The sequence below is a fragment of the Histoplasma capsulatum genome (genome assembly GCF_000150115.1).
Source record: "Histoplasma capsulatum G186AR genomic scaffold supercont2.3, whole genome shotgun sequence".
Taxonomy (NCBI): domain Eukaryota; kingdom Fungi; phylum Ascomycota; class Eurotiomycetes; order Onygenales; family Ajellomycetaceae; genus Histoplasma; species Histoplasma capsulatum.
The window spans coordinates 1065614-1093355 of NW_025544803.1; the positions used below are offsets into that span (position 1 = coordinate 1065614).

Genomic DNA, 27742 nt, shown 5'->3' on the forward strand with positions numbered 1-27742 from the left:
CTCTTTTCACGCGATGGGTTGTGTTTGCCTTGTTTGCATCTCTCACGAGTTATGTCAGCAACAAGCTTGCACAACTAACGAACGAGTTAACTATACTAAACTACTTTAGGAAACAATTATAGCTTTTGCCAGTTTCAACCTTCGTCCGGTGTGGCAACTGAAGATTCTGCGGTAATTCTTATTATAACCGTTCACTAACTCAATGGCGTGTTGGTATAACTCTACATAATATGCCATGTTCAATGCTCGCCGGCGAACCAGATTTAGCGTGGAAGGAGTGGTAGAAAACCGGCCCGTCCATCCGCGGTTGATTGAAGGCGCTAAGACCGTGGAGATAGGTCCATGGTGCTTAATGACGACCTGGCTGGCCCAGAACAGAGAAGATACAGTGCATTGCACATACGAAATAGCGAGGATCGACTGTGTCGAGCTGGGGCAAGGGGAATTATATCACAACGTGTCACAGCTCTTCTCATGGACTTCGTCAACGATGATGACGATATTTTCAAACGTCGAGCCTCTATCAGATTCGGGATCGTTGCGAAATTCTCTGAAGAGAACTCGTACTTACGGCATCCTGACACAGCAGAACGGAGAGACTTGCCGTTTCCGCCGAAGTCTGCCCAGCTCGGATTCAATTTTAATTCAAACGGGTTATTCTGCAGCATGAAATGGACCCACGAGGCATGTGCTGCTGACTGCATATATGCGCCGGCCCGTGCATACCAAGATACTCGAACAATGCTTGACGGAAACGGATCAATAAGCATAACCTTGTTTCAAAAGTAAAAGAGAATAAAAAGAAGTTAATGCCAATGTTGAATGAACTCTTCTCCTGCTTTCATGAATGTTTCTCTAGTTTCCAGCGATGTTTTCACCACATGGATTCAAGTTGTAAGCCAAATTCCTGTAGCATCGCGGATTCAATTAGCGCTGCTACTGGACAAGAGTGGGCATCGTCATTCAAATTCTTCATTGAAAAAACGGAGAAACATCCTTCCTGGCATTTCAAGATTGTTCCGTATCTGTTCATTTTGCGGCAACTTTTTAGTGCTGATATTTGCCAACCAACTGCATCGGCACAGACAAAGTGACTCGCATATGCATGACTCCATTTCAAAATACGAGTTTTAGGCCTTCTTTGAAGACCATTTAGGTATCGGTTCAAAGTCAAATGTCTGGTGTTCTCAACATTTCTGCATATGATAAAAATAAAAATAAAAAGAGAAGAAGAGAAAATACGAGGAGAAGAACAATCCATACTAGCAAGAAAATAAATCCAGTTATTCTCCTATCAACATCCATCAGCTGTGGGCCTTGTGATGAAAGTCAAGTCGCTCGACCCACCAGTTCATGCCAACTGAGAACAGTACCCAGTTTCGAGGAACCAGCTAGCTCTAAGCCATCAAGACACCTTCGTCGGTTTGTCAATAATGTCGACGGTTGAGGGAGAACGCATCTCTTTTGACCGCTATTTCAACGCCCTCTTCTTCCAGACCGCGGGGGCATTTGTTGATTTTGATGCTGACAGTTTCCGTCCCAGTCAACGTCAACCAAGACGCTCGCCAGATAGATATTTCGACAAAATAAGAGCAGGGGAGGAAAAACTCCTCAAGACAATCTGCAAAGATGTAGTCAAATGTTCATCTTCATCCCATAAGATGATGTAATTACTTCTTTCTCCGACATCGGTTCGTAGTACACTTAAGTGTGATAATCTTGAAACTTTAAATTCGAAGAAAAGGACGGAATATAAAATGCGTTCCTGGGATGCCGAGAATTTATTCAGTGCATGATAGCTAGGGGGAGCGAGTAATGATGTTGAAGTTGGGCTAGAGGAGAAAGGATAGAAAGTTGATTTCTTCCCCCCCCCAAAAGAAGCTGAATTTCCCTGAGCAGCATGTCGTGTGGCGGTTGCAAAGTCGTAAATATTCAGAATCCGAATAATCGTTCCTCAGAAAAACGATCAGTCTTCTTCTTCTTCTTCTTCATGAAGAGGAAAACGAAAAACTCGTGGACAGTGGAATGACGTCAGGTTTCGGCGGCCCGTCGAGGTGGGCTGTTGACTATACAGACGATACGGAGTTGTCACCTATGCTCATTGGTAGGGTTATCGGTGATTAATTCGCATCGAAACCAAACCTGACTGATTATTCCAATGCAGGAAGCCTATTGGCTTTTCCACGATGTGAAATATAAATTCAAGGTAATTTACTAGGGCGCGAACGAACTTTTGAAATACGCCTCCATACTTGGCTGACTATTATCCGTCAGTTAACCTAAAATTCTTTCTTTTCATGAATTGGTCACTTCTCGTTTTGGACTATTGGACTCTATCAAAGATGTTTATGTTATCGGCAGCTGGCTCCTGGAATCGTTTAATCCCCGAGAGCTGCGACAAATTTTGTGCTGTATAACCTGCCATCATCTCGTTGTGGTTGCTAGTATTCTTCTTGGCCCAGATGGCTCATCACTCGTGCGGTTGATGGCCGCGAGATGCTCAACAATTGTGATGCATCAGGAGGAGCATCGATTGGGCAGAATTTTGCTCTCCACAGCTTTCGCGAAAAGGCAGTAGCACGGAATGCAGGAGCAAGCCTCAATTTCATATCCAGGCGTTCGAGTCTCCATTTTCGAAATACCAGCGCCGAAGCCACACTTCCCAGTGGAGGTGGTACGGGACCAGGGTGAGCAAAATGCTGCGATCGCGCGAAATCCATGCGCCAGCAAGAACCCCTGTCAACACCAACATATATTCTCCAATCGCGAGCCAGACTGAATTGCTTTTTCATACAAAGGGAGATGCTGCCATGTCAAAGATTTCCAGGGATTGAAATCTGGCCAAATGCTTTGATGCCGAAGTCATCTCTACTATCCCCCCAAGCTACCCGAAATGGCCTGGAGCATTAGTTGTTTTTATTCCTGCAGCCATCTCTTGATTGACGAGAGAAGGACACTCTGAAGTTGAAAGGTGGTAAGTTGAGAGCCCGATAAAAGCCATCATCATCATCATGTCGCATCAGATACATCAATCACCTTTTCCCCGCGTTGTGTAATATTCATTTATTCATTCATATCTGTTTTTGGTCAACCCTTAACATCGCTTTGCGCAATCCATCGTCCAATATGTCTCTGATTTTAGATGAACAGCAATCGAGTGGATACACTGGACCAGGAAAGGGCCAGAAGCAGTTCTCCTCCAAAGGTGCTGTTGGAGGTAGTTCAACAATGGCTACTATACAAGACGACGATGAACGACTATTAGCACGGATAGGGTACAAACAGGTGTGTGTTGCAACACCTACTCGACTCTCATATGCGTCTAGTTAGAGCCTGAGTCTTCTGACCAATCCGCCCAGGAGCTGAGGAGGGAATTCTCAAAATGGTCTACAGTTTCATATGCGATTTCCATTCTCGGGGTCCTCGGTTCTGTCCCAGCGACATTTGGTCCACCTTTGGCTGCGGGCGGCCCTGCTACGGCTGTATGGTGCTGGTTTATAGGATCATTTATGGCAATGTGTATCGCCAGTTCTGTCGCTGAGCTTGTCTCAGCGTATCCCACAGCGGGCGGTATGTATTTTGTAACAAAGCATGTTGTGCCTCCCAATCAGGTTGCTATTTTTTCCTGGATCCAAGGTTGGTGCAACCTGCTGGGACAGACTGCTGGGGTATCTAGCGTTGCATACACCGTAAGCCAGATGCTGCTGGCATGCGCAAGCATGAACTCCTCCCTAGAAAACGGGGAATACTCATATTCTCCGTAGGTTTTCCCTTTTCCTCTAACTAACCGTCTGATTCATTTCGAATCGTCTCCCTACGTCGTGCTACATGTCTCGTAGCTATATTCCGTTTTATCAGAAGATTTCAATTGCATTTCACTAACCAGTCGCACAGGAGTGCTCTCCAAACTGTCCTTTTGTCCATTGGGTTATTATGCGTAATGGGGATCGTGTGTTCATTAAGCACCAAAAGCTTACACCGAATCGTATTGTGGTTCGCCCCAGTAAACAGTATGAACCCCGGACTCGGTTTTGGCGAAGATCTCTATCTTATTTGAAATTATAGTACTCGCGTCCATTGCTATCTGTGTTTCGCTCTTAGTCCTTACTCCCGAGAAACAATCCGCTAAATGGGTATTCACAAATGTGACAAATGGCTCTGGATGGAATTCTAAAGCGTTCTCTTTCCTGTTGGGCTTTATATCCGTGGCTTGGACAATGACCGATTATGATGGAACGACTCAGTCAGTGGCCTGCATCAGAGTACTATTAACTGATCAATTGCTAAGAGCCGTGACAATTCAGCATGTCGGAAGAAACCCATGACGCTGCCATACGCGGCCCAATTGCTATTCAATCAGCCATCCTTGTGTCTGGGATATTTGGATGGATGCTAACCGTGACGATGTGCTTCTGTTTATCCGACTTGGATAAAATATTAGATTCGCCCACAGGCCTACCGGCTGCCCAGATCTTTCTTAATGCTGGTGGCCGAACTGGTGGGACTATAATGTTCTCATTCAGCATTCTTGTTCAGTTTTTCACAGGTTGCTCGGCCATGCTTGCTGATACGCGAATGACCTATGCTTTCGCACGCGACGATGCGCTTCCTTTTTCAGAGTACGGAACTTCTTCTCCTTGATCTTTTGAAGGTTTTTTCACATGGGTGGAATCGCTGATTAACACTCAATAGGTTTTTTGCAAAAGTAAATCCATATACACTGACACCTGTCAACGCCGTATGGTTTGTGGTCTTCTTCAGTATTTGCCTCAATTGCATTGCCATTGGATCTACACAGACTGCTACAGCCATATTCAATATCACAGCACCTGCGCTTGATTTATCATATATTGCTGTCATCCTAGCGCACCAATTATATAAAAATAAAGTGCGATTTATCGAAGGGCCGTTCACACTTGGGAAGTGGGGGACACCCTTAAATATGATTTCTATTGCCTGGGTTCTCTTTATCAGTGTGGTTCTTTTCTTCCCGCCAACAAGGCCAATCACGGCAGAGAATATGTAAGGACAATCTTCGAAGATGACCCACGATATATCGTAATTCTAACAGTGGACAGGAATTATGCAATATGTGTGGCCGGATTCATAGCTCTCTTTTCACTCTCGTGGTGGTGGCTGTCTGCCAGACGGTATGTGGTTGCGACGATTCCCATTGGCTCATGTTATATCGTCTTGATTTGAAACGTCCGAATTTTGACCGTTTATTTCTATTATTTGCAGGAAATACACTGGACCGCGTACGAAGAATATGCTCCAATCAGTTGAAACGGATGATATTGACGGTCCCTACGGTACCACAACTGGTTTTGACGCCTGAAAATGGTCGGCATGTTCTAGAGCTCCGCAATTGGTGCGAACTGGAACGATCATATCTTCGGCATATAGTCGATTTTGTTGGGCGCTCTTAGTTATTTGTTTTTCTTCCCGGTAATCATAGATTTCTGATTGACATAGGCTGGCGTCCTGCTCTTTGAAATTATCATGTACTTTTCTACATTGCCCATGCGCAAGGGACAAAACCCTTAGCGGTCAATTTTAACTTGCAGGACCAATGCCGTGAGTCAATATGACATTTTTGAAAGTTTTCGGGACCTCTCCCTTTTTAAATTGCCAATTATCTCCCATTACCCATACGGTTATACGCTTAATTTATTCCTGTCAAATTTCGATGCCAACCTATAGTCAATCACAAGGATACACTTACATTACATTAACTGACTAGACTCACGACAAACGACGGGAAGTGGAACGAAAGGGGGTTGGGAGAATACAAACTCGAAATCGAAATCAAAATCACTACCTGGATGGCCGAAATCCGATTAATCTTCTGATACTGGCTTCTTTCCATACGTAGCAGTGCATCCTCTCATAGATATAAGGTTCGATCAGTCGTGAACTTAATTGCTCTTCACACCATCGACGAGGATTTCGATTTCTTTCCTGTCCCACGGAGTACCTACGTAAAGAGGAGCGGGCTTCTACGCTTATAAAGCGGCGTGAAGATAGAGCTGCTCGTACGGGCGAATTTCTTTGGGTTAATTGTTATCTTTTGGGTACGGGGAAAGGTGACATTTCAGGGAAGGTCAGTTGAATAGGCCCCCTTTCTTGATTCCATCCCAGTTCGGCATGGAAACTGATTTGGCCACAAATAACAAAATGTAGGGAAAAAACAGGGCTTGTTGGGAACGTAGCTCTCCTTGGTTTTTTTTTTCAATTCTGTCTATATTCTAATGACATAGCTTATACTCATCGTTTCTAATATCCATCACTAAATCCCGTCTAATTCATCTTTACTCACCAAGTCTCCTCCACATTCAACGGTTTGCCAAACTTGCTGCTTGTCTCGATCAAAGGAAATACTACCATTACAACATTTTGCGCCCCTTTCAATGTACCATCGCCCGAATAAAGTCCCACTTCGAAACTCAACATATAAAGGTGGCCTCCCGGTTGCAAATGATTGAATAATTTATCAGTTCCTGAAGTCCCGGATCGACCCAACCATACATACCACGAATGTTAATAAACAAAAAATTATTTACATGGCTTTGACAGTTAAACATACAATCACTCGCTTTCGATGTCATCGATTGCAAACTAACAGTTCGACGGAGTCCTGTGATATTCAATTCGCATACGTTGCCCTTCCAAAAGGCAAGCATGGCGTACCACGTCCGCTGAATTGTTCTTAGGCCACAACCTGCCAGATTTAAGCTAAGTCCATACGTATCATCCCGTTACCGAGGGCGAACTGCGATACTGCCAACCGATGAGTTTGGATTCGGGGTGCTAGCGACATCCGAAATGCTAGCTTTCGCTAGTATTTGATCACTATCATATTCTGTGCTGGCTGGCCGGTTTCGCACACCTTTTTCGGGGATCATTAGGTTTTGAAATTTGGCAATGCCTGCTAGAAATTCTCAGTGAAGACTTATTTATAGTTACTGCACTTGCGTGGATGGATTACGCACATTGTCGTATCATGAGGCAGTAGGTACTATATATACAAGGATGTATTAGTTGCTTGGCATATTGAATTTTGAGATGGATGCTTTAGTGTGGGGTAGACGCGACAGTCTTCATATGCAGAGCCCCTGTCGACAGCAGTATCCCCGGGGCTTCTGGCATCCTGAAAGAACTTACTCCAATTTAAATGAGGTGGGAAGCATTCGTCATCCTAGAATGGGAATTTAACCTGAACAGAGCGAGCTTCCAGAGGGAAAATAACCACGTCAATGACCCGAAGCCCGCCGGCTTTTCCCCCAGGGATCGTGACAACTTTCATCCCTTTATAACTGAAACTTACCATTTGAATAGCCAGGCGAGTGGTTGCAAGCTCAGCTGGCATGAGTTCATTAACTATTTCACCAATTGGGGTGATGTTTCATTCAGTCACCTCTGCCCGAATCCGCGGTGCAAGGTGGAAAATGCAAAGCCGATGCCTTCCAAGGTTGCTATTTCCAGCACAACGCGGAAAGACATCTAGTGGGATGTGCAGACGGACAAGTAGTACCGCATTCTAGAGGAAGGCTACGCAGTGCTAAGATTCCCGATACGTGCAACCCATCTGTGGCCTGAACTGAGGTAAGGGCATGATGACACGGTTAGAAGGCTGGAACGAAAAATGCTTGGGCTGAATAGCTAAATCAACAAGAAATCTATTTCGAAGATTCCCTATTGGCACCATCTCACGGTCATCGTTTGCTTTGTAAGATAACTCCTAGCTATCCTGTTTCAATTTTCGGAGGTTCCAACGCTGAAAATGTTAGACACGTCCCCACCCAACCACCGCTCAATTCTTCTTATTTAATGATGCTGATTACCATATAGACTCTTACCCCTTGCAGCCCTGGGCGGCCCGCACACAGCATAACAAACCAATATACCCACTCAGATGGCCAACGCTTTGGACCAATAAAAGGAGCCTCAAAAACAACCCAACAAGCCTTCAAGAAGTGCTATTTCAAACTACCCTTCACCCCAGGGCAGATACCGTCTTCAACAGACAGGGTGCGGATATATATCCCAGTCACATTGACCCTGCCTCATGACGCTCAAATCTATGATATCAGGCTTCTGAAGTATCCTTGTTGCGGTTGATAACTATCGGCATCGCAACAGCCGACATGGAGCCTGGGAGTTCTCGGTGTGATTCCCAACATTTGGAAGGCTCTACACAGAGACTAATAAGAAACCGACATTTGAATAGTGGACATTTAACTATCATCTGAGGGATCGAGGCATAAGAACATTACATTTAGCAACAGCATCGTCAACCCACCGCTGTGATTTGGCCGAAAACACCGGCAGAAAAAGTACGCTAACTGTCCGAAAGCACAGGAAGATGTATTAGTAATTTGTTAATAAACCACACAACTCCTTTTAGGGCGCTAAATTTTAGTGGGCACTTCTCAAATCGGCTCCGGACATGCAGTACAAAGGATGTGAGGTGCTCTATATGCCCAATCCATACCGAGACTTCGTTCACCCTATCTAGGTGACTTCATTTCTCTCTCGCGCGACTTGGTTCGGCATTGTTGGTACATAGTTACTACAAGCGGGGACACGCTCGATCATTCTTCCCAGTTTTTCTACCAATCTATCATGCGTTGACCATGATGAAAATTGCAGTCAATGCGCTTTGCCTAATGGCAAGGTGTGGCTAGGGAGGACATCCCGTATATCTATGGGGCAAAGATCCTTGGATCAAAGTTTTTGTTTAACTTCGGACCAGCCCGTGCACAGCGATAAGCTACACTCTACCAATCTGGTTGCGGCCGTTCCTGGCATTTCTATGGTTCACTGTTCGCATTCCACTGGAAATTTGTCCTATGGTTCCGTCTAAACCCTCTAGGGACCAGTTACCCTTGGAATGAATCCTGGAAATAGCTAGGCACCGTACCCTCCGTTTACTGTCGGTTAAAAAGGTTATTTAGATCTTCCGACGGAAAATGGCTTTGGTGGGTTTGAACGCGCTCTTTTGTGGAGTCCTTCCCTGGAACCCGAAGGGTTCATGTTACCATAATTGAGGGAGGGGACTTGCTTATAAGTACCTCAAAGATCCCGCATCGAATTCCTGGATGCTTAAACTAATGCCTATCCTTATTCCTACAATCATTTATTAAGCTATCAGAGTTTACTTTCTTTATCCTTATATAACGATAGTCCGACCCGAGTCCATCCGTTCTCAAGGCTTTACTTCGTCATGTACATCAAATCTGTTATCACTGCGGTCACCGCATTCGCTACTCTTATTCCAAGCATCTTGGCAGGGAAAGCCGTTGTTGGCAACCACTGCAAGGGCCCGGTTTATCTGTGGTCAGTCGGCGGAGGAGGTTCAACGCCGATGAAGACGATCAGGCCCAATAGCACTTACGATGAGAATTTTCGTAACCCTCCATGGGGTGGTGTTTCCTTGAAAATCTCCAACGACCCTACCCAACAGAACATCACCCAGTTCGAGTACACCCTCGTCAATACCACGGTGTGGTACGATGTGTCAAATATTAACGGCGATCCGTTCCGGAAAAAGGGCTACAAGCTCACCACCAACAGCAGCTGCCCAGAAGTCCATTGCCCCCCAAGCAACGCACCCTGTAATCAAGTCTACAACCATCCAGATGACAATTGGGCGACTCATGCATGCAGTTCCACTGCCGTTCTCGTTTTAACCCTCTGCGCTTATTAAGTGCAACGGCGCCATCTTGCGCGAATCCAGTTTCTAGAATGAGACCCTCGAAAGCGCTGTAACGCCTGCGGCTGTTTCTATTTACATTCCTTTGGATATGATCTATGGTGCAATATTCCCCTTCGTTTGGCAAATGGGTCCTTATTACTCACTTCTATATGTATATATTCCCATATTATACATATTCTACTTGCATCGCTAGTACGATGCATGTTGTCATGCTTCACAATTGATTTGTGTGATATCCCATTTTGGACCTACCTATCTATATGCCTTGTTCAAATTTTTTTTTCCCCCCTTAATGGGGATGTTGAAGGGTATAAAATTCATTGGACTTCTTAGTGCAATTCATGTTGCCCGCGTGACGATATATTTTACTTATGTTATATCAATCTGGTGCGTTAGATACGCACCATGGCAATTAAATCGACGTGCTCTCTGAAGGATTGATACGAAAATAAACCATTTTTCACTTTTAAAACATACGGGGTTAGAGGTCCCCTTGTTTCACATCATTATATCATATCGTGAGCAATTGCACTAGCCTTATGTGATCCCCGCAACACACTTAGTTGTTCCTCAGTAGGCATCACCCCATTGCACTGTGCCCAGAGTCGTGCTGGTATTCTAAGAGGCTTTGAAGAACGGGGCCCCCCCCTGCTTGCGATTTTTTGGGAACCATCATTAATTTCCATCAACTCTGGCCGCCATAACAAACCAATAATTAGAGTTCAGGCTGGCCTCATGCCTAAAGTTTGGATCGGAAAAAGTCAAAACAAAACCCCCAAATTTCCGGTGCCCTGTTTCAAAGCCCAGACGCACGAAGTGTGGGTCAGGCGAAAAAGTTTCAAAAACTCAACGGCAGAAGGGGGGGGGGGTTCCCGTCGCTCAATCAAACCCCTGAACCCCTGGCGAGCCAAGAAATCATGGATGGACCTCGCATTGCTCATCCACCGACGCCCAGGCAGAAAGAAGAGGTGCACCTCGTAGGGGCTGATTATGGGTCGGTGGAAACGAGAATTGGGGTTTGTATGTTCCAGAAAATTATGGGTAGCTAGATTGTTCCGACCAGCCCTGCGTAGTTCATTCATTTTGTGGCTGGAAAAATTTCTACGGTAAGGCGTGGTCAGCCACATGTTGATCGCGTCCAATGCACGTCCCTTTAGCAACATCGCTACAAGGCAAAAAAGTATCTTACAAAGGATACCTGAAAAGCGGGAATATCAAAGCACTGCGTATATTTGATAACAGAGATCACGTCAAAAAAATACCTTTTACCTTTTTGTTTATTTTTTTATTTTTTACTTTTTTTTGAATTTTTTGCGAAAACCCGTCGTGGAATCGGCGCTAACCTTTAGCGGGAAAACATAGTTTATATTTTCAAATGTCCTGCCTATCTTGGATGTAGCGGATAGTCCCACACCCCTTCTAGTTTTTTTTTTTTTTTTTTTTATTTTTTTCACGGGTACTCAAGCTTATACAGAAGATGTGATAATAGCAACTCAGGGACATTGCGCTGAGGTACAGTAGATTGGGCGGGAAGGACAATTAATTATTACCCTCAGATTCCTTTGCCCGATCACTGACCCAACTTCCAGCTGCTGGATAGACCTCCAAACTTTGTCCAGCCCATTCCGACTTTTCGAAACAGCCAGACAGATTAACAAGCATTGGTCAGACTAAATTCATTCGATGCGGTGGTTAAATTACTTCAACCAAAGGCTGTATTCTCGCCGAAGGCTACTTTCCCTCGAATGCGTTCGGCGTTGGGTAGCTGGACAGCAACGAGGTTTGCTGCAGCGGGGAGCCGTCACGGCCAATATCTCTCGAACTCTCGCACCATTCCAGGAAGGAAATAAACAAAAGCACTTTCTGGTTGGCTATTCTTCAGAAATTGAAAAACTCAATCATCGGACAATTTATCTCTCGCACATAAAAGTGAATTCGAGAGTTAAAAAGCCCTAATTCAATTAGGGTCTAATCTGTACTTTTTTATTTTTTTGTTTGGTGGGGGGCAGGTGGGTCGGGAGAATGTCAGATAGCCACCCTCTAAATCGATTCAGGAGTCCAGACCAATCCTTCTCACCCGCCCCTATGCAGGGCAACAATATCTATAATCCAAATCGGTGTAAAAAAGCACTCCCTTTTTAAGTTTTTCTCGTGGGATTGTAGTGCACTTTGCAAATTCCCACACCGCATGTTTAAGCGCCCTTGATCAACACTAAAAACATGTCATAAATGCATGACACCGTCGTGCAGTTTATCGCATGCATGTCATATGCAAGACATGGCGGGATGACGAAATGAAGTGAGCAATCCTTGGCATCTAGGCTCATAGCAAGCTATCCTTCCACAGCCGCCTTGCGATTCGAGCCTATTAAATTTCTCTGAGGCATTTTCCTTTTGCCAACCCATGCTATTTCTCCATTTATTTGATGGTTAACCCTGTTCTCGGTAATTGTCCAGCATTATTAAAGGGCTGGGGAAGGTTTTGTTTTCCCACGGGTCGAGGGCCCGCAACCAGCCACGGCCCCACCGCACACTGTTCTTGACTCCCGCACAACGTGGAATGGAAATCGGCCATATGGCGATGACTAAGCATCGTGTGCTAAGCTGCCGAGGTGGGTCTCTCGCCGAGCAACTAGTGCACGGCGTGCCATTCATCCAATGCTCGAGACTCAAGAGAGTTTATCTCAGCGGGGTTTGGGGAGGGAAACGTGCTGAGGCTCGCCGTTAGCGCGCGCGTATAATTTCTTTCGACCGTGGAAGTCGCACCGCACCTGGGCAAGTCCGACCAAGCCCTTTACGGTCATTCACTCGCGTTTCTAGGATGCTCTGATTGGCTAGATCCCCGGGGCCAGTAGTTCGAGTGTCACGTGATTTAAAATATTATCACGTGGTTTATGGGCGGCTTCGTCCAATCAGATCATCGGGCATACCAGGCCAAACGGATATTCCATAATCACTTGCAATTCTCAATTATGTTCACGAATGAATGGAGATAATCTCTCATCCCACCACAACTCCTGTAGCTTCCTAGCCTTTCAGTCTCCCCCTCACTGCCTTAGAAACAACACTTTAACCCTCTCCCAAAACCCATAGGATCTGGCTACCTTCAGCAACCCGTAAGCAACCACCCGGTAAACGATCGTGCATATGCCCAACGCCATCAAATTCATCTCAGGGTTCTTGTCCAAATTATATAGCTTCAGCGCCTGTTCACCTGTCTCTATAGGGCAGTTGCCACTAGGCATGCGCTGGGAATCACCACAGGTGAAATGGTGATTGGCCATCGAATAACTGGCCAGGTTCGCAACCGCGTATTTGATGGGGGATAGGTGGTTAAGCGCTTGGATAACGGCGGGGATGTTGAGGCTCATAACGCCGCCGAGAATGTTGGCGATGGACAGAAGGATCGACGTAATGTTGACGGAGAAACCAGCGTGAGAGAACAACGTGCAGAACATGATTCCTAGCGATTCGCCGCAATTGACAATGCAGAAGCAATTGAAGGCTGCGATGAGAAACATCTCCACCGTCCGCTGCATACCAACAGCAAATGCCATTAAGGCGCCAAACACTAGTGAGGAAGCAATTTCGAAGGGGACTTCGAGAATCGTGTACTGTATAATGAATGCCTCGATGGAGTAACAGTTATCTTCTTGTTCGCGGTAAAAGACATCTCTTTCGTTAGGGTATATAGCGATATTTTGTAACATCCCTGCTTATAGTTAACTGACTGTCTCTCTCTCTCTCTCTCTCTCTGTGGAAAAAAAGAAAAGAAAAGAAAAGAAACCACCGGTTTAAGCAGGGCCCGCGGATTTCACTTACCAACAAAGTACAAAGCAGCGAACTGCTGAAGGATACCCATCCTCGACTGAACGGCCTCATAGTCATTTCGCAGAGGAGCAAAAAATAACGATATGATAATTGACATTCCAACTACTTGCATCGTCCGTGCAGCGATAAGTGGGGGTTGTCTCCGTAGATTAATCAGGGATCGACGTAGGACCAAAGGGAAAATGACATGAAAGGAGTTGATTTGTCTCTTAAGACTTCCAAGTTGTTCAGGAGTGGCAATCGTCGATGTTTGACGAGTTAATTCCGCTGGCATTTCTGCCCAATTTGAGATCAGACACTGCACTCTTGAACGGGTCGCAGTTTCTCGCGCTATCTCCTGGAGGTCCACTGTGATTAAATCCAGAACAAAATCGGCCGGGTTTGTAGTTTTGGAGCATGGATACCCAAGCTGCCCAAAATAGGATAGCATCTCAGTCCCCTTTCCTGCGTAGACGGGGTGGCCACCCCTAGACAGGAGCAAAATGTTGTGGAAGTAACGGAAAATATCTGATCTGGATTGGTGTATCGTAAGAATAAGAGTCCTCCCCTCGGCTGCCAGACCTTGCAAAACCTCGATAATAGAGGTGGCCGTGAAAGCATCTAGACCAGATGTCGGTTCGTCCAGGAGCAAAATCTTCGGGTCCGTTAAGATCTGTATCGCAATGGTAACTCTCCGTTTCTCCCCGCCGCTAATACCCTTGATAAGGTCGCTGCCAATTAAACTGTTTGCGCAGTCCTTTAGGCCCATTTTCAGAAGAATTTCTTCCGCACGCCGGTTTTTTTCTTCCTTTGACATCCACGAAGGTAGGCGCAAGCCAGCAGCAAATTGGAGGCTCTCCCGTACTGTTAAAGACGGCATCAGAGCATCATCGTCTTGAGTCACAAACGAAGTGACCGACCTGATTACGTTTTCAGAAGGCGCCGCGCCATTATAAAACATCTCACCGCCAATACGGTATCGAATTCCAAAAGAGCCTTTTAGTCTCCCAGCAAGCGAACAAAGCAGCGAAGTTTTCCCACTTCCAGATGGCCCCATGATGATGTTGAGTTGTCCGGGGTGGAATTCAGTTGATATTGGTTTCAATATGCTTAATCGGGAAGACGCGAACCCTCGCCTCCCCAGAGATCTATTCTGGATCTCTAATTCATATTTGTTTAGGCGAATAGAGACTTTTCGGGCGCCTTCCGGGGGGCGAGGAACCAATTTCTCCTTTCCAGCGGAGAGATCTCCATCCTTATTTATCGCCTGGACCACGTCCATATCAGCTTTTCTGAACTGAAGGATCAACCCTGCAGCAATGTAGAAAAACATTAGGAAGGAAAATAATATCAGGGTTGGGCGCCAGAGCCAATTTGGTGGTAATCCAAGGCTCTCAATGATATATCTTCCCGTATATTCCTTGCAACGGGGATCGGTAGGATCATCTGAATATGGACAGTCATAAAATTGGCCCCAGGCTGGGCCATGAGATCCGATAAATTCGTTGGTGCATAAAGCTCCAAAAGTGTAGAACGAATATGTGATCCATTTCAGCCATCTCACATAAACGGGGATCTGATTTGACTGTACGAAATAGCCGCAGGCTATAGACTGGAGCGTGAATGACAGGTTCACTACCAGACTAGCGCCAGGAAAATGCCTCGAGATTCCTATACATATAGTGGCAAATGTGACGGCAGTATATTGGGTAAGGATATTGAGTGCTAGAAACATGAAAAACTCAGCAGGTTGAAGACGATATCCAACCATAAAATAAAATATTACCGAGAACAACATGGGCACTGGTAGATCCTCAAGGAAGAACCGTGCTGCACGCCGGCTTAATAAAAACGACGGAACACCTACCACACCTTCAATTCGCTCTCGATCGAAAACTTGGATGTCGGTGGTGAGCCGAAAAGTCTCATATAACAGAATCAAATAGCCGTTTAAACTACTGGCAATATAAAGGCTGCCTTGTCGGGACCGTATTCCTGCCAGACTCAGATCCAATCGAAGGAAAATCCAGCCGGTGATGACAGACATACCAATGGCTTCGAAGAAACTCCCGGCAACTCCCATGGGGTCTCTTATCGTTACTTTAAAGGTCCGTGCCGTCAGCACTCGAAACCGTCGACGAAAATCAACATTCTTTGATGGCAGGATGTTGAACACACGTCGATCAACGGGAACCTGCAGATCAGATTTATCATCGACCGCCACTGTAATAGCCTTTTCCTTCCAAGCATCTTTTAATGCTTCAATGCGAACAGATGATGTTAGTTCTGCTTCTTCCGATCGATTGTCATACGCTGCCAAATCGATTAGAAACTCTGCTGGGTTGACAAAAGCAGGAAGATGATGGCCAAATTCCGCAAAATGAAGAATGGCGGCGTCTGCGGCTCCACTATAAAGGACTGAACCCCGTGATAACAGCAGCACACGGTCAAAGAGACCCCATATCTCAGATCGAGGAGCGTGGATGGATATTATAACTGTCCTTCCATCCTGAGTGAGTCCTTTTAGTGTCCTGATGATCTGAAAGGCGCTTGTAGCATCCAGCCCTAACCATCACTTAATAATTAGGAAACGCATTTGCCATATCCTTGCAAGGAACTATTGGGATACCAGTTTGGTAAGATGTCCAAACGGTCCTCCATTTGGTTACTACAAATGAATAAGGAGGTTGTTAATCAAAACATACCCGTTGTCGGCTCATCACAGAAGAGGACAGAAGGATTCGCAAGCATTTGAACACCGATGCTTGTGCGCCTCTTCTCTCCTCCACTACATCCCTTATGAGCAGAATTTCCAACCCGGGTATCTGCACATTCTTTCAGGCCCAGTTCCAGAATGACTTGTTCGACAACACTTCGTCGTTCCTCTAGGGTAGTCGGGGGGGGAAGCCTCAAATCGGCTGAGTATTGGAGAGTCTCCCGCACAGTCAGGGTCGGTATAAGTATGTCTTGTTGCATGACATACGCGCTGCGAATGGAGTTTATATCCGCACTACCATTGAAAGTCGTCGAGCCAGACGTCTTGACACGACTTGCATTCAAGCGACCAGATATGGCATTTAACAGACTGGTTTTCCCCGAGCCACTGCCGCCGATTATCGCCGTCAAACTACCTGCGGCATATCTGCGGAGACGCCGTGAAGAACGGACCTGATAGGGCTGTCCGTCGTGCATCGGATGCGGTTCCAGAGAGATCGTGGGGAACTTTGAAATATCGGCGGGGTTGTATCAATGCGGACGACCAGATCCCGGACTTCTACATCGACAGGCTGAACCGCACGAAGGGATAAATGGGCTAGATTAGCCTCCAGGTCGTTCGCTGATAATCCACCCCGACCACCCACTATACCAATCAACTTCTCTGGACCAACCGCCATGTCCAAACGGCCACAACGACAATCTGCTCTCTTCGGCGATGGAATAACACCCTGCTAATGATCTAAAAATAGATCGTTGAGAGAACTGTTGTTCACTGACTATTCTTAGGGCAAAATCCCCCTGCCTGAAAAAAAAACTGTGAACATCGCCGGCAGAGGAATCGACGGACGGTCGCCGGTTCTTATGTTCATTTACTCTTCAACCCATGTCCGATATAGCCTCCGCTAAGCATTACCCTTGGCCGAGGCTACAATTCAACAGCAAGCTCATACGGAGGTGGATACTTTTCGACGGAGAGCTGCCACTCGGGGAGAAAGAAAAAAGAATGGCGCCAAAATGGGTTCGTTGCAGTCGTGACGTCCAGTACTAGGAGAGGGACAGCCGCTAAAACCTCGCTTAGAGGTTAGCTGCCCGCTTGCCATCCCCGCGTCGGCCATCTTTGAAATCAGGCAGGGATCATTAAGAGCAGCCAAAATCAGAAATAGCTCCAGGAGATATTGGTGGAAGTCATCAGTATGGTCGGGGCATTGCTCTTTCATCCCAGCCGCAACTCCAACTTTCACAATTTCAAAGGAAAAAGACGTGAGATGGGTGAACCGAGACAATAACATTAAAAAAGCCTGGGCATTCCTACCAGCCAACAGAGTGCCTCTTTAACAGATTCATTCAACCTCGTTTCCGCATTTGTATTCTTAATCTCGTTGAACATCCATGGATAAGGAGGCGCTTAAATAGGCTCCAGGTAGAACAGCTTCCAGGCTTGCTCATTGACATAAAAAACCAGGCATTATACCAACAGCCTCAGAAAGAGCTCAATATTGAAGAAAACCTCTCAGCGACGATCCGATCTACGACCGTCAAGAAACAAAAGTCATTCTTGCAAGGCCCCAAAGTCACTGCACACCATATCCACCAGCTGCTTCGTGGATCCAAGGGGAGAAATCTAAAATCTGCATTGAAAATTGAATTGGAATTCGATGTCCAGGGATTTTATTTCGGTTTTCCCTTAAGCTCTCTGGGAAGGAAACTCTGACACGAAAATATCAGCCATGGCGACGATGATATATACAAAAACTGATCAATTCAGTTCTGATCTCAATTTGCCTCTTTGCCTTTCTCAACACAAACGGAGAAATATAAAGATGAACTGCTCAAATATGAAACAGAAGCTAACCCGCTGCTGGCCTACACCCTGAGGTTTTTGGATTATTATAGAAAAGGTTCCCTTTTTCCAAAATGCCGTTAGTACACCGGTTTTTTGCCAAAGGCTACAGGAGGCATCACAACAAGAAAGGGGGCTAACTGGGTAGACGCACGATCCAAACAGGAGAACAAAAATGTGGATAGGGAATCCGCAACAAAGGGTGCGAAAATAGGGGAGTATCTGAAAAGGGAAAGATACAAATACACGAGGAGAAAACGTGAGAACCGTGACACCCCGAAATCAATCGTCACCATGATTGCCTTGCTGAAAATCCACGGTTGCAAAAATAAACACGACAAACGCTAGAAATCACGGTAGATGGCTGAAACGAGAAAGCACTCAGGAGAAACGGGTAAAGAAATCTTGCGATAAGGCGTTACCATCATGGCCAGCAATTAGAATTTGTCCCCTGACTCCGTGCTTTCAATAGCTTAAAACGAACGCCACCGCGTCCAAACATCCATGCAAAGTTAGATAAGAGTCAAGTCGAAACGAAACGAGATGAGGAAGGAAATGTTTTGTTAAAAAATGAAAAGAAAAGAAAAGATGGAAAGAAAATGAAAAATGAAAACGTTACGCAAAAGTTGCAGCATGGATATTAATAAGAAGAGAAGAGCCCATGCATCAAAAAATGATATCCCAGGTATCTTCCTACGATATGGCTTTACCACGTGTAAGCAACCGAAGGAAGGATATCAGGGAATCATCAAGTAATCAAGAAATCCATATCCATATCCTCAATGATCTTCTCCCAATCCCAGCTTTCCTCAATACTATGGTCCATGACTCTCCAAACTTTCTCAACAACACGAAAGGCCGGTTCTATATTCCGCAAGCTTGAATAGGCTTGAAGGCTATCAAAACCTCTCTTTATGCGCTCGCGTTGTTTAGTCTCGAAGGCTGAACAGCCAAGCAGAAACAGCGGCATTAACATGATAGAATTGGCACCAGCGTCAATGGGAAGTTGGTCAAGAAACAGAAGACCATCATCCACGACTTGAGCTATTTTCTCACTTGGGCGCGAGGGGCATATGGTTCGATAGAGGTAAACCCATGTCGACTGCCTGTACAACTGCGCCGCAAACCAGTTCGGATTATCTGGAGGGTATATTGGCTCCCATGCTCGTATCAACGAGTCAATCGACACAGCTTCGCTCAGTGTCTGGTAGTCGATCGAGGGTTCTACACCTTGCATAATCCGCTGTCGAATTCTATCACGGAGAACTGTGATTTCTGATATATAATGGAACAAGCCATCAAAGATGCCCAAGAGTGCGCCAGCCTGAGCATGCGGGACAAAGTCTGGTAGGCGAAGGTCACCCGTAAGGCAAATGGGTCGGCGGTCCAGAGTAGTTAAGGAGTTTGAAATGTCATGGTATTGGAAAAACTCAATAATGAATTGTTTGAATTTTTCATTTTTTGGCGGGTGAGTCCGGAGGAAATACCGGGTGGCATCCATATGGGATCTATACTCCCCCCTGGTTTCTCCCTCACATATCGTTTTCAAGCACAGTGCGAGAGTAGCCGCAATCATAGGATCATCTACAGGAAGTTCTGGTTCATCGGCTGATTCCGCTTGCGACGCTATTATTACCCTTAAATTTGTGATTGCCTGGTCAAAGTGATAGTGTTTACGCTCTTTAAATTGCGGGTCTGGATCTCTCGTGGAAAGATGTGATCCGGAGAGGCACATTAACGAATGCATAAGACCCCGGTGCTGAGTGGCCATTGGTAACAAAATCTCCTTGAACGGATTAGAGTCGTCGTTAATAAGAGTAAGAACTCTACTAAAGTCGAAAACAAAGTGGTCAAGAAATTTTCGATCAATATCCGTTTCTATCCCATCTATCAAGATCGGAAGACCACGCGGGATGGCTGCAAGATAGTTCCTTCGAACTGCTATGGAAAGGATAAGTCAGCAAGCGGAAATTCTAAAGATGTCCTGATTTCTGGATGTATAAAATAAGGTGTGTACCCTCTTCCATTTTCTGCTTTCCACTTTTCCATATCTCTTTCATTGGGTAACCCTCACAGACAACCGCGTTCTTTTGACAATTCAAACAAGACGGCTTCGTCTCGTCGCATTTTTTCTTTCTTCGTCTGCAAGTAATACAGCCAGTTTTGGATCTTCCTTTGGCGACTTTTGCTAGACCGGGTGTTGGTAATGGGTGTTTCCGCGGTCTACCTCGTTTCCTCGGACCCTCAATGACATTTCGCACTGTAGTCTCCGCAGAGCACGTTTGCAAATCCGAGTCCTTGTCTTGTTGCTTGATTCCTTCTAGCGATACGGCTGCCTCATCCTCTATTTCTTCCACTTTTGGTGTCACCTCGTCCGCCGTCATATCTGTATCAGGAGAGGATACGACAGCAAAACTGTATGCCTGGGAAGAATGCGAGGAAGTTGGGGATAGTTCCAGACTATTATTTTGAAGCGGCGACTCCGAACTGAAGTTCAGCGCATCGACGGTTCCGGTTGGAGTGCGGTTGGGTCGCGTATCGAATGGCCAAGTACGAGCGTACTGATTCGAATCATCCTCACCAGGCGAAATTATCACTGAAGAAAGGACCTCGCTGGTAGAGGTCACTGGAGACCGCAGCAGGGCCGAAGATGAGGAGGAGATTAAGAGAGCGGTTGCCAACTGCTGGTTGCGGCAATCGGCGATTGAGGTGCTCGCCCTGGGAGTTGTATGGTTCCATGAGCGCTCGGTGTATCCATGGTCCGGCGCGAGATGGAGGGATGAAAGGGCAGGTTTCCTTTGCATAAACAACATGGGGGTTTCCAGCAGGAGGGGCAACTGAGGTGCCCAGCGAGCGTTGGCGCAGGAAGAGAACGAACAAGGGGAAGGAAAAACGAAAAATAGCGGACAAGTTTATGAAGTGGAAGTGCCAGAGGCAGGAGGACAGCTATTCCTGTTCTTATGATTAAATATTATTGTCTCGCCATGATAGCTGACCAAATGAACACGAGCAATGGTCTGTGGATGGCATGCAGTCACTCAATCAAAATCGCCCGCTCATTTTCGCCGGCCTCCTTCTGCCGCCAGGGTAGCGAGGTTGCCTTTTGGCTTGCGCTTTTCTCAATTTGGAAAATCCATCATGAAAGCCTGGGTTGGGACCCAGACGATGGCCTTTTTCATGACTAGCGCTCATGCGGCTGCTGCATGAGGGTGTTCCGGGAGGATTATCTCCCCAACAGCGAAAGCATCTGCAGCCCTCCTGGCTCTCAGGTAAACTAGCGTTGACTGCGGGCCAGACATAACGATGTGTTCACTAGCGCTGGCTCACTAGCGGCTTTAGTGTGACCTGCGCAACGGTACGGATGAAAAGGCAAAATACTACGGAGTGCCGCCATCGCCAAAGCCCCGTGCGGGGAGGCCCCATCGATGGTGGGCGGCGGGCCTGGGATTTCATGATGCAATGGTAGGCAGGATGTCACTCATGGGCATTAGGCCCCAAGTTCAGATTTCAGATGCATCTGTCTCATCAAGATTTCTTGTCGGGTGGATACCACCTCGGCAGATCAAGCTTGGTGTATGGGTGATACAGAGCCGAGCAAAAGAGGTGCCTGTTGATGGATGAACAATGGAACAGGCTGTTAAGTCTGAGATACTTGTTTCCAGGTGATTGCATCCGTCATGTCCAATATGCGCCACAAATGCATACAAGGAGCGCAGTCTTGGGGTGAAAATCCACCCGCAATGAATTAATCGACTGAATGTTGAGTATATGTTCTTTTTGCGCAAGCTGCTGTCGACTTGGGAATTATCTCCTCTGAAGTCAACTCACCCAATGATGGATGTTTGTGCACATCGCCACAAAAGCGCCTATCTTAACAATTTGGATTGAAGACCTTATATTGAATACGAGAAACATACCTAAACCCTTTGCTTCGGGAACAGTCAGGCAGAGTTCGGATCCAGACAAGAAGCCGACCCTGCATGATCCTTATGGCCAGCACTGAAAAGATGGAATGAAATGGCCATTAAAACCTTATTCGCGTCAGTCCCTGTGTTTAATTTGGCAAAAGAACACTTCACCGGGCATTTGGCTGCGAAGGCAACGCCCTACGTAGTGATTGTTGGTAAGGTATCAGGCTTGCTGAGTTTGAAATGTTAAACCAATAGAGGATATCAAGCAAATATCCCGCATTTGATTCTTTGTCCGACTTGATACAAATACAAGCGTTTGCTTTGTGATATCAGTTGCATTGGCAAACTTGAGTCAAGCGCTCAAGCCCTCCACCCCACACAGATCGGCCAATCTAACCGTCAACAGTTGAAAAGGCTAGGGAGCTCGCGTGTGCGAAATGTTGGCAACTATTTTTCGGCTTGCTGGAGAAGCCTTCCACCCATCAGTCTGGATTGCTGTTAGTGTACAATACCTTACATTCAGTTTATCATGTGTTAAGAATCAAATTTCAGAACACAATGATCGAACGGGGACACTATTTTATATGCTGAACAGAACAATCGCCTGGACGACATCTCACATCCAGTAACTTATCACCTGTTCGCCCCCCCAACACACCACGAAACAATACCAAATCACACTTTTGTTACGAAACACTTTGGTTATGTCAAGTTATATATTGGCCAGGCCGTCATGGAATCTCAAAGGAGACACCACTCTCAGACGTTGTTCTGGGACGAGCATACTTACGGAATTGAGTATGTGCTTTAACGAGGCACACATGGCTGCAGTGAAACACTCAAAAACATTAAATGTCGGAATACACGACTGAGGAACCGACACATGACATAGGAACCATGGATGTGACAACCGTTGAGTCCACTAATACTGCTTATCATACATTTACATAAACTTTGATCTTTCCTCAGACTTGGGACGGGGTCAAAACTCGTCATTGTGCGTCTATGGACTGCGGGTATATTGCCCTCCTCAACATAGCAGCGGTTCTCTTGCGTAATTTCCTTTTGGCCTGCATCAACAATCAGATAAATCAAAATATCATCTGTTACGCAATTTCCAAAAATCATGTGCTAAAAACCGGTGTGACCAGCAATATGCTGAATCGTCAACTGCCAGCGCTATTTTCCTTATTCAAGCACCAACCTGAGGATACTTGTTCTATTCCTAGCTCTCGCAGTTGAGGGAGAGTGTCCATACGTAGGTCTTCAAAGGCCTGAGGACTCACTTGAATAGTGCTATTGGTGGGCTGGTGCACCCACCCTTAACTATGCAGTATTGTGAATGCACTCATTGAAGATAAGAAATCAAAAGATGCTTTGCCAAGTTCCGATTGCCGTACATTGATGGACATGTGCTGTACATGAACGCTCCGTACCCGTACATCCACTCATTGGGTTGCATACTTCAAATTTTCCATCTCGAGGTACCCCAGCAACCGGTCTGACTTACTCGCTTCTTCAAACCGTCACCTTCGATTTGGCATCGGCGGGAACATCTACCCGCAGACTACCTGATTAGCAGATTCCGGTCTGCCATGGGCAATTTCATGCAACGAACCATGGAGACGCGTAGCTATTGAGAAGAGTACAAGGTACTGTACTTTGCATATACGTATGTGCATGTCCATGTACTGTACATAATGGACAGCATGTTTGTGCCCTCGTGAATCACAGATATTGCGCAAGGTTAATAGCATTTTCTTGCTTGTGCATGCAAAATTCCATCCCATTGTCGTCGTTGGGGTTGACAAGATGTTCACATTGTAGGTGTTTTGACCTCCTGCTAACAGTTTGGTGGGGGCGGATCGTAGCCTCAAGATCCCGGAAATCATATTAGGGGTTTATGACTGGTCGGGGTAGCGAAGGTTCCTCAAACCTTCTTTTACCTCGTTTATGCCCCGCTTGCTTCAAGCAACCCAGGTGCCAAAAGCGCCTCGCATCAGGTTGTGGTTCAGCGACGCCAGACCATCTTTGTTTGCATTGTTATCTCCATCACGGCATTGGGGCCAGTGCTGCTTCGGAGGACCGAAATGTGTCCTGATACGCAGATGAATTCCCAGCTCGCTGCCGCATTTGTTACGCAGGCAATAAGGAGCGGCTAACCCTGAAGAGGGAATGGTGCATTGTCCATGGATTGCAAGACCCAAGGTTGGGGCTTGTGGGGGTCAACGGTACACCTCTTCTCCGCCATCCGTTGCTGAAATACTAACGATAAAATTGTTAGTTTCAAAATTGCCCCGAATATCCTCCAGAACGACTTGACAAGAAGCGTATGAAAAAAGAGGAAACTTTTGATGGAATAAAGAGCTGGAACTCAACAACTCCGAGAAGAAGAACTATATGAAACCTCGAAATAACTAGTTAGTTAGTTAATTGATTCGTTGCTGAGCAAACTTTGCAACACCAAAGCACAGACACAGAGGTGAAGAGAGATGTGCCAAGAAAAAGCAAACAAAATCTGTCCACACGCTAGAAGAGACCAAAGCAGCTTATTCTGGTCTTATTTTCTTGCTTTGGAATCCCAGCCATATTTTTGCATCCTCAAATCTCCATATCGCCAATAATTGCTCATCATAGGATTCTCAGCAAACGCTGGCTCAGTCTGTTATCTTTTCCGTATGTTTATGATTTTCTTGAAATTTTCATTTTCTTGTTCTTTTTTTGGGTTCCGTACCTTGTCCGTTTTGTCGCTGCCAAGAAACAGTCTTGAGAGAAGTAACACCACAGATCCCAAGGCGAGAAGCAGAGTATGCTATTACTTTGGAGTGATATGTCAAAATAATAGTTGAGAGGGGAGGGGATTAGGATAGCTGGCTGCGCGGTTTCACCCCTCCAGCCAGCTTCATACCCCTTTCTCTCTCCTCTATTCATATCCTTGAGGATGGCAATTAAAATATATCGTGCAGACTCTGGCGAGGATGGTGTGAGGGAAAGAGCAAAAAAAGATTGGCAGGAAACCGTACACTGCATCTCAGTCATTAATGGCCATCGGTCCTGTATGGAGTATGGAATAGCTGGGATGAAAATCAGGGAATGCAGAGAAATTTTGATCAACTTTGACCAACAGTCGTCGGCCGCAGAAGAATTTGTTTGCAGCTAGGAGAAGCGAGAAGCACACGAAAGCCAGGCAACCCTTTTTCTTGAGATGCTCTGTGGCGTTGTATTGCTGGTTGATTGTGCAAAGAAAACGGGAGATCTTTGTCTTTCCGTTTCCACCCTTCCCGTCATTCCTCGTCGATATCCATGAAATTTAAGGATTTTAGTTCGAGCTGCAAATCAGCCAATTCTCTAGGACAGCCACAAAATACGGGTCTGGAAGAGCCGTTTACTCACGACGACGCATAACAATGCAATATTCCCAATCATCGCACCTGTGGAGATGGCTGATATGCCAGGCCATGTTTGTGACCAATGGGATCATTACATCGATCATTTTGGGCTTTCATCTTATTGTGGGAAACGATTTCTGAAGATCGTTACCACCAACTCCGAGGACGAGACCTACAGGCTTCAGGGTCCCCTGCCGCTGCAAGTCGGCTTGATCATGGTTTGCCTGGGTGCCTCCGACTCGTATACCGCAGAAACGCTGCTCGACCTTCCTTGAAAAGCCTTAAGCGCCCCACTAGATATGCTGGAACGGCGCAGACTGCTTGAACAAGTCTCCTGGGTAAGTCGGCTTTAACCAGGTGCCCATTCGTACCGTAGTAGAAATGGTGTCTGGCCCTGGTTTGTGAGGATTATTCATGTTATCAATCAGATGAATCGGCCAAGTCATTGTCAGTGTTATTATGATAACATTGCGATGGCCATAGATTCTTTTGTGGTTTTTCAAGAGGAATACATTTTCAGGTTATTAGCACACACCCCTGTTCCACACAAGCGTGCATGTGCATGAAAGTATATGTAAATGTATCGTATTAAACACAGCATCCTGAAGCCTGCAGAACAGCACGACAATCAATTTACCCCGCTTACTAGCTGGTCCAGTTTGTTGGGTTGGCGTGGCAAGCCTTCAAGACTGTGACAAACCTTGGAGCGCAAATCCTTGCTACAGTCAACTGACTCGCAAGCAAGAGTTGAACAGTTTCAGAACGGGTCAAGGGACGAATACTGCTGGGAGATCAGTTCTTGGGATGGATTGGAGGCTCCCATATTCAAATGCCGGAGCGGAAAATAAATTCCTCCGCCAGTCTACAGCATCTGCCTGTGTTTGCTATCTGGATAGTAGGCCCGCATCAACTTTATGGGGCTAGGCAAGTTATCTTTATGACATCGTCCTCGGGGTTTTTATCTTGCATACATGTACAGTACAATGTGCCATACATCATGAGATAAGCAATGAAACCCTGCTTTAACTATCTGAAATCTATAAACAGTGCAAACATGCAATTCGTCAAGAAGCTAAGCCAGCAGCAACACACTTGCAATACCTTGGGACGCGGGATATATCCGCAATCAGGAAAGCCTTGACAGCCTGTCAATCATTTTGCTGTTTTTTCCAAGGCAGCCCGCTGGGATCGAGATAGAGTGACGATGTTCCAAGTTTTGTCCCACTTTACCCTCGTTCGTTCAGCCTGCAGTGCTGACACCAGCAAAGCCAGCGTATATCCGGCTTTTGCCGTCCCTACACGGATCAAACCTCATCTGTCGTCATTTGTACTTGATTTCAGCCATCTCCCATAGTCCCAGGCATCTTGAGAATTCGATACCCCGGTAGGCAACTGAATGAAAGAGGAATCCTTACGATCTATCTAGATCAGATCCTGCGGGTAAGTGGTAATGCAGGAAATCTTGCCATGATTAGCTTGAAGTTGTGGATGTGCTTATGCGCTTCAGTACTCACTGCCGCATTGATACTTGAGCCTGGCAGTCCACTTGAAAACAAACTTTCCATATGCCTGCCCGCATACTAACGTGCAGTTAAAGGTGCCATAAAATGGCAATATACTACGGAGCTCACGGTGCCATCATAGCACAGATTCTGTTTTGACTGAGTTTTATACGGTCCGGATAATGAGAGCTGTCTAGAATGCATATTAAAAGTAGGCGGGTTTTCAGGTATCTACCGTTGACGGGTTTCCCTCTTTCTTTTCGGCACTTCTCTCTCTCTCTCTCTCCAGTTTTCATTTATCTCGTGTCCCGCTTACTTTCCATGAGTAACAATTATTATATTCTTCGTAGCATGGTACTCGACATGTTTTTCACAGCCTTCTTCCACTGTAAGCACACAACCGAGCAATTCTAGAAGGAACATTCCGCAAATCCATGCATCGACCAACTATCCAGGCTCAAGTGGCCATCCCTGTCAGCCTGCTCAAGGAGATTACTGCAGATATTCTCCGTCGATAGCGGTGGTATATTTAATATCCCTTTCTGTTAGGCCACGAGGACAAAAGTGCTCGATCACCACCAGCGCCATGCTGGTAGTAGAGGGGACGAACCAATCCAAACCCCCAACACTTTCTTACTACATCCGACAACAACCTTGGAGCTGAGCTAGAGTGCCATTTGGACTTTAATATTAGGTACCCCGTTCAATGCTAACAATGATATGGTCTAGGGGCTTGAATGACGACAGTTAACTATCACAGCAAAGCATTGTGGCCCTGTTTAATTTGTGATTTCTGCCATGCAGCTGTCTTCCTTCCCAACCCAGGCGGGAAGGGAAAGGGGTTTACTTATCAA

The 27742-nt window shown here is 46.0% G+C and overlaps 12 protein-coding genes across 12 annotated transcripts; 8 read left to right on the forward strand and 4 right to left on the reverse strand.

The window, feature by feature from the left end:
• Positions 1-474: 474 nt before the first annotated feature.
• Positions 475-789, forward strand: HCBG_02513 (uncharacterized protein; the record flags this gene model as incomplete). Its single annotated transcript, XM_045429562.1, has 1 exon — positions 475-789. One exon carries the CDS (start codon positions 475-477, stop codon positions 787-789), a length of 315 nt encoding a protein of 104 aa, XP_045289457.1.
• Positions 790-3126: 2337 nt separating this feature from the next.
• HCBG_02514 (amino acid permease) lies at positions 3127-5338 on the forward strand (the record flags this gene model as incomplete). Its single annotated transcript, XM_045429563.1, has 6 exons — positions 3127-3285; positions 3360-3570; positions 4066-4243; positions 4305-4619; positions 4693-5022; positions 5242-5338. 6 exons carry the CDS (start codon positions 3127-3129, stop codon positions 5336-5338), a joined length of 1290 nt encoding a protein of 429 aa, XP_045289458.1.
• A 977-nt stretch (positions 5339-6315) lies between these two features.
• HCBG_02515 (uncharacterized protein) lies at positions 6316-7377 on the reverse strand (the record flags this gene model as incomplete). The annotated part of the gene is made up of 4 exons (XM_045429564.1): positions 6316-6464; positions 6587-6721; positions 6993-7018; positions 7328-7377. The coding sequence occupies 4 exons, from the start codon at positions 7375-7377 to the stop codon at positions 6316-6318; spliced, it is 360 nt and encodes a 119-aa protein (XP_045289459.1).
• A 1849-nt stretch (positions 7378-9226) lies between these two features.
• Positions 9227-9709, forward strand: HCBG_02516 (uncharacterized protein; the record flags this gene model as incomplete). The annotated part of the gene is made up of 1 exon (XM_045429565.1): positions 9227-9709. One exon carries the CDS (start codon positions 9227-9229, stop codon positions 9707-9709), a length of 483 nt encoding a protein of 160 aa, XP_045289460.1.
• Positions 9710-10635: 926 nt separating this feature from the next.
• HCBG_02517 (uncharacterized protein) lies at positions 10636-11568 on the forward strand (the record flags this gene model as incomplete). Its single annotated transcript, XM_045429566.1, has 3 exons — positions 10636-10734; positions 11208-11230; positions 11388-11568. The coding sequence occupies 3 exons, from the start codon at positions 10636-10638 to the stop codon at positions 11566-11568; spliced, it is 303 nt and encodes a 100-aa protein (XP_045289461.1).
• A 408-nt stretch (positions 11569-11976) lies between these two features.
• On the forward strand, positions 11977-12446 carry HCBG_02518 (uncharacterized protein; the record flags this gene model as incomplete). Its single annotated transcript, XM_045429567.1, has 2 exons — positions 11977-12017; positions 12176-12446. The coding sequence occupies 2 exons, from the start codon at positions 11977-11979 to the stop codon at positions 12444-12446; spliced, it is 312 nt and encodes a 103-aa protein (XP_045289462.1).
• A 319-nt stretch (positions 12447-12765) lies between these two features.
• Positions 12766-16923, reverse strand: HCBG_02519 (ATP-dependent ABC transporter; the record flags this gene model as incomplete). The annotated part of the gene is made up of 4 exons (XM_045429568.1): positions 12766-13430; positions 13541-16093; positions 16234-16670; positions 16697-16923. 4 exons carry the CDS (start codon positions 16921-16923, stop codon positions 12766-12768), a joined length of 3882 nt encoding a protein of 1293 aa, XP_045289463.1.
• A 326-nt stretch (positions 16924-17249) lies between these two features.
• On the forward strand, positions 17250-18434 carry HCBG_02520 (uncharacterized protein; the record flags this gene model as incomplete). Its single annotated transcript, XM_045429569.1, has 4 exons — positions 17250-17264; positions 17709-17922; positions 18122-18165; positions 18252-18434. The coding sequence occupies 4 exons, from the start codon at positions 17250-17252 to the stop codon at positions 18432-18434; spliced, it is 456 nt and encodes a 151-aa protein (XP_045289464.1).
• Positions 18435-18834: 400 nt separating this feature from the next.
• On the reverse strand, positions 18835-20899 carry HCBG_02521 (uncharacterized protein; the record flags this gene model as incomplete). Its single annotated transcript, XM_045429570.1, has 2 exons — positions 18835-20027; positions 20104-20899. 2 exons carry the CDS (start codon positions 20897-20899, stop codon positions 18835-18837), a joined length of 1989 nt encoding a protein of 662 aa, XP_045289465.1.
• A 375-nt stretch (positions 20900-21274) lies between these two features.
• HCBG_02522 (uncharacterized protein) lies at positions 21275-22068 on the reverse strand (the record flags this gene model as incomplete). Its single annotated transcript, XM_045429571.1, has 3 exons — positions 21275-21404; positions 21640-21693; positions 22004-22068. The coding sequence occupies 3 exons, from the start codon at positions 22066-22068 to the stop codon at positions 21275-21277; spliced, it is 249 nt and encodes an 82-aa protein (XP_045289466.1).
• Positions 22069-22730: 662 nt separating this feature from the next.
• On the forward strand, positions 22731-24159 carry HCBG_02523 (uncharacterized protein; the record flags this gene model as incomplete). The annotated part of the gene is made up of 3 exons (XM_045429572.1): positions 22731-22795; positions 22967-23013; positions 23918-24159. 3 exons carry the CDS (start codon positions 22731-22733, stop codon positions 24157-24159), a joined length of 354 nt encoding a protein of 117 aa, XP_045289467.1.
• An 879-nt stretch (positions 24160-25038) lies between these two features.
• HCBG_02524 (uncharacterized protein) lies at positions 25039-25661 on the forward strand (the record flags this gene model as incomplete). Its single annotated transcript, XM_045429573.1, has 2 exons — positions 25039-25053; positions 25350-25661. 2 exons carry the CDS (start codon positions 25039-25041, stop codon positions 25659-25661), a joined length of 327 nt encoding a protein of 108 aa, XP_045289468.1.
• Between the last annotated feature and the right edge of the window lie 2081 nt (positions 25662-27742).